The following is an 8,415-nucleotide window of genomic DNA, read 5'->3' on the forward strand; positions in this document are numbered from 1 at the left end:
AGCAACCTTTAAGCCGAAAGGAAGCCTTTTTAGCTTGAAGATACCCTTATGTGTGTTAATGCACAAGTACTTTGCCCATTCATCATTGACCTTGATTTACAAGTATGCGTCCAAGAGGTCTATCTTGGAAAAAAATTTTCCTCCATTTACTTTTCAGAATAGATCTTCTACCGACGGAAGTGGATAATTGTAGTCCTTTAAACAATCATTCAGGCCCATTGAGAAATCAGCACAGACCAATTTGATTAGACTTTTTCTTCACATATACAGTTGGGCTAGCCCAATCCGTATGGTCAACTTTTTCAATGATATCTAACTGTTGAAGTCTCTCCAACTCCTTCTCGATTGCGTCCATCGATGAAAAAGGTACATTACTTTTAGGTTTGAACACTGGGGTGGCATCTTTCTTCACTTCAAATTTGCGACTGATTCCCCATTTTAAATTCTAAAATAATTTGTTTTATTTCTTTCAGAAAATTTTCTCATTGCTTATGTCAGTATTTACACGTAATCACTTAAAAAAGTAGAATTTCTTTTTGCAGACGTGATTTAGCATAGGGCATTAATTTACAATAATAACTATTAAAAATAAATGAGGTTAATTTTTACAACGTGCCCCAGTGTATTATAAACACCCCACTCTCCCAATGTTAAGAACAGCTTTCGGAATACCCCCCACCTCGAAAGCCGTTCTTAACATGGGGAGGTTGGGAGGGAGGGTATTCCAAAAGCTGTTATTAACATGTGGTGGTTGACTGGTTGGGGGGGGGTTATACTACGCTGGGACAGGTTGTAAAAAATACCAAAAATAATAGTATTTGTGCACTGTTATTATTTTGAAAGCCATTCTTAACGTGGGGAGGGGGTGTTTTGTAACTATTCTGTGCAGTACTGCAGTGTGCCTCCACCTAACAATTTAATAAAACAAAAACCAAAATAAAAAAGATATCGTGAAGCTTGAATTTAACCTGACAAAAAAAACGGTACTCCTTGGGCGTTGAGTTCCATGGCGACCAGCATAAAAAACAAGCGTCGTTCCCTTCCTGGCGCATGCGCACGTAACATTTTTTTATTTACTGACATTGTCGTAATGACTAAACGATTATTTGTCACATTATTTATTTATTTTGAAACATTTTGAAATATTTATTAATAATGTCTCACTTTTACAGACATTTGTTTTTAAATTTCTTTTTAAATGACGACTTTTATCGACTTTTTTTTTAATAGTATTTGCGGATGGATAAAAAACGAAAAAAATAACTAAACCATTTACTGATAATTTCTCACTTTTACAAATATTTTTAACAAATAAATGTTATCAAAGTCAAGATACTGAGAAATTGTCAGTAAATGGTTTAGTTATTTTTTTCGTTTTTTACCCATCCGCAAATGCTATTTAAAAAAAGTTGATAAAAAGTCGTCATTTAAAAAGAAATTTAAAAACAAATGTCTGTAAAAGTGAGACATTATTAATAAATGTTTAGTAACTTATTTTCTTTTAATAATCATAAAGAGTAAAACTTTTTTTCAAAATAAATAAATAATGTGACAAATAATCGTTTAGTGGGTTTGTATTACTGTACACAGATTCGAAAAAGTTGTCAAAAAACAAATATATAACAAATAAATGCTATCAAATGCAAGATAAGTTACTTTTCTATCAAACTGGATATATTTTTCGTGTTTTTATTCAATGTAACATGTTTATTCAGCTCGAAAAGCATACAGTGTTTACCGATGTATTGGAAAATTCAAAATGGCGGCCGACTCTTTCTTTAACACGTTCAGTTCAGGAAAAGATGTTATAAATAATAAACTAGACAAAATACTGTTAGAAATTCGCTCATTATATGTTACCGTGACATAAGTGGACATATATTCGGTGTTTTTTAAATAGTATTTTGTCTAGTTTATTATTTATAACACCTTTTCCCAAACTTACCATGTTAAAGAGAGTGTTGGGCGCTATTTTGAATTGTCCAATACATCGGTAAACACTGCATGTTTTTCGAGCTGAATAAATATGTTACATTGAATAAAAACACAAAAAAATATATCCAGTTAGGTAGAAAAGTAACTTATCTTGCCTTTGATAACATTTATTTGTTATATATTTGTTTTTTGACAACTTTTTCGAATCTATGTGTACAGTAAACCCGGAAAAGTTTTAAATAGTTGATTTAAAAAAAAAATGTACAAAAAATAAAAGTTAAGAAAATTTTGACCCACAAACCTGGGATGATTTATCTGAAAAACTAGAAAAAGATTTGATGAAAGAAAAACAATTTTTAGGAATTTTTTGTCGATGAAGAAAAAAAAGTTTCATGTTTTAGGAGAAGAAAAATCTGTTCGCTAAATGGCAATTTGGCGGTGATACAAAATAAAATGCCCCGCCTGAGTTTTTGTTCCGTTTCGTGGATGATAAAAATAAGCCAATAAAAATACTTTCTTCAAACGTAACACTTACATAATATCATCTTATCGTGTATATCTTATCATATTTGGGGTAATTGAGCCACAACCAATCTGAAAAGACAGTTTGTATTAGCAATTGAGTTAACACGTATAAAAGTAGGGTGCTTTGCTTTGTTTACAACAGTGGTCTTTTAAACCAACGCATTGTGAAAACATTATTATATGTTGTAGAGAAATTAGTATAAATTCCAAAATTTTCGAAACTGATCAGGAAGTATTTTAAATTAAAAAAAAAAATCAGCCACAATTACGTTTCTAGACAGTATGTTTAAAGATCGCAGATCTTTATTTGAGTTAAGGGTTATCTCCCCTGTTTGTCACATTGGTTGCACAATTCTTCCACATACGGTAAAACTCTATGATTCAGTAAATTAAATTTTTACTTGTAATTATTTTTTGTGTTTGTTAAAATAGAGTCGACAGATCGATTTAAAAAAAAAATATTTCGTTTTAAGCAAAAACAACAGTACTTACTTGTGTCGAAAATAGTAATATATCCAAAAATTACGAAAAGTCATCGCGTAGAAAATGATTTATAGTTAAAAGTAATTTTTACGGAAAATTTGGGGAAGTGGTATTTTCCTTAGATGTAAACACCTTGAAGATTGCAAAGAGAACATACTTATCTCCCTTTTCGCCACTTTAATGGCGGAGTTTTTTAAAACTATAGTGATGGACTTTTGTTTTTTACTAAAAACACAAAAGCTGTTGTTCTACTCAATGAATTTTCGTAATTTTTTAATATATTACTATTTTCGACATGAAAATTAAGTATGTAATATTGTTTTTGCTTAAAACGATGTATTAAAAAAATCGACCTGTCGACTCTATCTTAACAAGCACCTTATTTTTCTGTTTGATTATTTTTCGCATTTTTTAAAATTTATACTAATTTCAAGATGACATGTAAATACCAAGATTGCAGAGTCAGAGTCAGAGTTGAAAGGAGTTGGAGGTTTTAGCTAGGGTTGGAATCGGATTTCTAAGAGAACTAGGAGTCAGATCGAAGTTGAAATTTTTTATTCGACTCCAACTCTTTAAGTTCAATAAATTTATTTTTTTTACATGGTTTTCCTGTTTGGCTTTATTAGTTGCACAATTTAGCAGTTTTTTTTTGTATGTTTTGTTTTTATTTTTGGAGATATATCATATTTTGTACTGTACTGCAAAGCTTCTACTTCATTAGGATATTTTGGTCCATCGGATCACTGCAAATCCTGTTTGGATAGCTGTTTTCGTTTTGGTTGTGATGTCACACAGGATCAATGAAAATTCTGTCTTTGAGTGAGATCACTGTGGATTACATTGAATAACAATCAGATTTTAATCCGAAAGTTATCCAGTTCCTGAGTCAAATGGAATTTGGCACTTGGATTAGTCTGAGGTCAAGCTGGAATTACAATCCTATCCCCAAAAAAATGGGCCTAAATCAAAGCCATGCTACTATAGCCCTTTATAGCTTTTTCCTGTTTTTCTTTTGATCCTTTTTTCATAAAGGCAATATTATCTTTTAAAAAATTTCTTCTCTGTATAATATGTGTCTTTACTCCCCCTTCTTCTGATAAGAAGCATTTGGCTTCGAAATGCCATAGCCTAAAGAGGTTTCCCTATCCCTAAATATTGTATTCTCTTTTGAACTGATAGCATAATAAAATTTCATTGTAAATTTTTTTATCCCTTTGTTATCTAAACTTATTCTATAAAGTTGGTTGAGTGTATATGTGAGTATATTTATCATACAAGTGAATGTTAAACATAAAAAATAATATGCATGAAAAGTATTTATAAAATGCTTGCTGAATAGGTGTGGGAGGCTGGTATATAAATCTGCAGAATAGATTTCCACACAGGGATCAAGTCGGAGTCGGAGTCAGTAGGCAGAGTCAGAGTGGAATATATCAAAGGAGTCGGAGTCAGAGTCAGGAGGCAGAGTCAGAGTGGAATATATCAAAGGAGTTGGAGTCAGGAGGCAGAGTCAGAGTGAAATATATCAAAGGAGTTGGAGTCAGAGTCAGGAGGCAGAGTCAGAGTGGAATATATCAAAGGAGTCGGAGTCAGAGTCAGGAGGCAGAGTCAGAGTGGAATATATCAAAGGAGTTGGAGTCGGAGTCAGGAGGCAGAGTCAGAGTGGAATATATCAAAGGAGTTGGAGTCGGAGTCAGGAGGCAGAGTCAGAGTGGAATATATCAAAGGAGTTGGAGTCGGAGTCAGGAGGCAGAGTCAGAGTGGAATATATCAAAGGAGTCGGAGTCAGAGTCAGGAGGCAGAGTCAGAGTGGAATATATCAAAGGAGTCGGAGTCAGAGTCAGGAGGCAGAGTCAGAGTGGAATATATCAAAGGAGTCGGAGTCAGAGTCAGGAGGCAGAGTCAGAGTGGAATATATCAAAGGAGTTGGAGTCAGAGTCAGGAGGCAGAGTCAGAGTGGAATATATCAAAGGAGTTGGAGTCAGAGTCAGGAGGCAGAGTCAGAGTGGAATATATCAAAGGAGTTGGAGTCGGAGTCAGGAGGCAGAGTCAGAGTGGAATATATCAAAGGAGTCGGAGTCAGAGTCAGGAGGCAGAGTCAGAGTGGAATATATCAAAGGAGTCGGAGTCAGAGTCAGGAGGCAGAGTCAGAGTGGAATATATCAAAGGAGTCGGAGTCAGAGTCAGGAGGCAGAGTCAGAGTGGAATATATCAAAGGAGTTGGAGTCAGAGTCAGGAGGCAGAGTCAGAGTGGAATATATCAAAGGAGTCGGAGTCAGAGTCAGGAGGCAGAGTCAGAGTGGAATATATCAAAGGAGTCGGAGTCAGAGTCAGGAGGCAGAGTCAGAGTGGAATATATCAAAGGAGTTGGAGTCGGAGTCAGGAGGCAGAGTCAGAGTGGAATATATCAAAGGAGTTGGAGTCAGAGTCAGGAGGCAGAGTCAGAGTGGAATATATCAAAGGAGTTGGAGTCGGAGTCAGGAGGCAGAGTCAGAGTGGAATATATCAAAGGAGTCGGAGTCAGAGTCAGGAGGCAGAGTCAGAGTGGAATATATCAAAGGAGTTGGAGTCAGAGTCAGGAGGCAGAGTCAGAGTGGAATATATCAAAGGAGTTGGAGTCAGGAGGCAGAGTCAGAGTGGAATATATCAAAGGAGTCGGAGTCAGAGTCAGGAGGCAGAGTCAGAGTGGAATATATCAAAGGAGTTGGAGTCGGAGTCAGGAGGCAGAGTCAGAGTGGAATATATCAAAGGAGTCGGAGTCGGAGTCAGGAGGCAGAGTCAGAGTGGAATATATCAAAGGAGTTGGAGTCAGAGTCAGGAGGCAGAGTCAGAGTGGAATATATCAAAGGAGTTGGAGTCAGAGTCAGGAGGCAGAGTCAGAGTGGAATATATCAAAGGAGTTGGAGTCAGGAGGCAGAGTCAGAGTGGAATATATCAAAGGAGTCGGAGTCAGAGTCAGGAGGCAGAGTCAGAGTGGAATATATCAAAGGAGTTGGAGTCAGAGTCAGGAGGCAGAGTCAGAGTGGAATATATCAAAGGAGTTGGAGTCAGAGTCAGGAGGCAGAGTCAGAGTGGAATATATCAAAGGAGTTGGAGTCAGAGTCAGGAGGCAGAGTCAGAGTGGAATATATCAAAGGAGTTGGAGTCAGAGTCAGGAGGCAGAGTCAGAGTGGAATATATCAAAGGAGTTGGAGTCAGAGTCAGGAGGCAGAGTCAGAGTGGAATATATCAAAGGAGTTGGAGTCAGGAGGCAGAGTCAGAGTGGAATATATCAAAGGAGTCGGAGTCAGAGTCAGGAGGCAGAGTCAGAGTGGAATATATCAAAGGAGTTGGAGTCAGAGTCAGGAGGCAGAGTCAGAGTGGAATATATCAAAGGAGTTGGAGTCGGAGTCAGGAGGCAGAGTCAGAGTGGAATATATCAAAGGAGTTGGAGTCGGAGTCAGGAGGCAGAGTCAGAGTGGAATATATCAAAGGAGTTGGAGTCGGAGTCAGGAGGCAGAGTCAGAGTGGAATATATCAAAGGAGTTGGAGTCAGAGTCAGGAGGCAGAGTCAGAGTGGAATATATCAAAGGAGTCGGAGTCAGAGTCAGGAGGCAGAGTCAGAGTGGAATATATCAAAGGAGTTGGAGTCGGAGTCAGGAGGCAGAGTCAGAGTGGAATATATCAAAGGAGTTGGAGTCGGAGTCAGGAGGCAGAGTCAGAGTGGAATATATCAAAGGAGTTGGAGTCAGAGTCAGGAGGCAGAGTCAGAGTGGAATATATCAAAGGAGTTGGAGTCGGAGTCAGGAGGCAGAGTCAGAGTGGAATATATCAAAGGAGTCGGAGTCGGAGTCAGGAGGCAGAGTCAGAGTGGAATATATCAAAGGAGTTGGAGTCAGAGTCAGGAGGCAGAGTCAGAGTGGAATATATCAAAGGAGTTGGAGTCAGAGTCAGGAGGCAGAGTCAGAGTGGAATATATCAAAGGAGTCGGAGTCGGAGTCAGGAGGCAGAGTCAGAGTGGAATATATCAAAGGAGTTGGAGTCAGAGTCAGGAGGCAGAGTCAGAGTGGAATATATCAAAGGAGTTGGAGTCGGAGTCAGGAGGCAGAGTCAGAGTGGAATATATCAAAGGAGTCGGAGTCAGAGTCAGGAGGCAGAGTCAGAGTGGAATATATCAAAGGAGTTGGAGTCGGAGTCAGGAGGCAGAGTCAGAGTGGAATATATCAAAGGAGTTGGAGTCAGAGTCAGGAGGCAGAGTCGGAGTCAGTATCCAAGGAATTCTAGGAGTCAGAGTCAGTCGGACTTTTACCATCTGACTCCATAACCTTGGTAAATACCTGAAATGTTTTTGTTTAAAAGATCACTAGCATAAACAAGTACCAAAAATAATCTTCAAAGGTGAGACGTTCATCTTTCCCAACGTTATCCAAATTTTACAATATCACCTAAAAATTCACATTAAAGCTGAGATGTTGAAATTCGCCTAGCCAGAAGCATTTCCAGACGATCTTAAAAAAGGCTCACGAGAGACTTAGTTTTTTTTTGTAAGCGTTATATGCACAAGGCACAAAATTTATTTTTGATGGAAACCATTAATTCCAGTCTCAATTTGGTTATGTCACAACTCTAATGAGAATTTGATGGAAAGATTTCCTACCTGTTCATCTATAGAAGGTTATTCTAAAGAACTCATGACTTCTCTGGTCATTCCCTTAAATGGGATCTTGGAACTATTTTCCTTGTTTGGGAATGAATCGAACTTATTGAACTTTTCCACTTTGTTATGATAAGTTAGACCATGGCATTTCGAATATGTATATAAATGTTTATATAAAGACTCCCCCCTATTAGTATATATAGACCTAAACATTTAACCCTTTAGTCATTGACCATCCCTCTTAAGAAAGCCCATATAAGACAGGCGAAACGTTGGGCTTCTAGATCTCTCCACCGCCATTTTATTTTCATATCGTCAGATTTTATCCATTTTTAATGATATATATATATATATATATATATATATATATATATAATATATTTTACTATATGCCTTTACTTACATACTTACTTGCTTGCTTTATCCGGAATTTGCAGATACCGGCTATCATCTCCCCTTAAATTTTTTTTTTTTATTTCATTTGGTGTCTTTTAATAACTCCTACTGATATTTTCTTAAGTAATAACTTCTACATTTCAGTTGACCTCTTTTTTGCTCTATATTTTGGCGCCTTTTAACGTCATCTTGTCTGGGTCATTTTGACATTGGCTTTTCTATTTAATATTTAATTCAATCACCATTCAATTTTTTTCTCTTCTTCTTCACTAATTTTTTTCTCTTCTTCTTCACTAATTTTTTCTCTCTTCTTCTTCTTCACTCATTTTTCTTAATTATGCCTTGCCTTGGCAGCCGAGTCTAATGCATATCTTATTTTTCTTTTAATAATATTATTGGAATTCTTTCCCCTTTTCCTTATACCTATTTGTGAATTATTC

General features: G+C 37.0%; 1 protein-coding gene across 3 annotated transcripts in view; it reads right to left on the reverse strand.

Annotated features, from left to right (window-relative positions):
- LOC145293684 (uncharacterized) overlaps positions 1–2,576 on the reverse strand; it is a 47,857-nt gene extending 45,281 nt beyond the window's left edge. Inside the window, exon 1 of one of the 3 annotated variants that reach the window (XM_080140083.1) lies at positions 2,471–2,576. In XM_080140083.1, coding sequence (XP_079996209.1) covers positions 2,471–2,480 — 10 coding nt within the window. In that variant the 5' untranslated portion in view covers positions 2,481–2,576. Of the gene's footprint in view, positions 1–2,236; positions 2,394–2,470 lie in introns of those variants that run through there. The other 2 variants (XM_080140084.1, XM_080140082.1) reach the window with 2 other exon arrangements.
- Positions 2,577–8,415: the final 5,839 nt, after the last annotated feature.

This window comes from Euprymna scolopes, chromosome 15 (assembly GCF_053919585.1).
Source record: "Euprymna scolopes isolate OS-2025 chromosome 15, ASM5391958v1, whole genome shotgun sequence".
Classification (NCBI taxonomy): Eukaryota; Metazoa; Mollusca; class Cephalopoda; order Sepiida; family Sepiolidae; genus Euprymna; species Euprymna scolopes.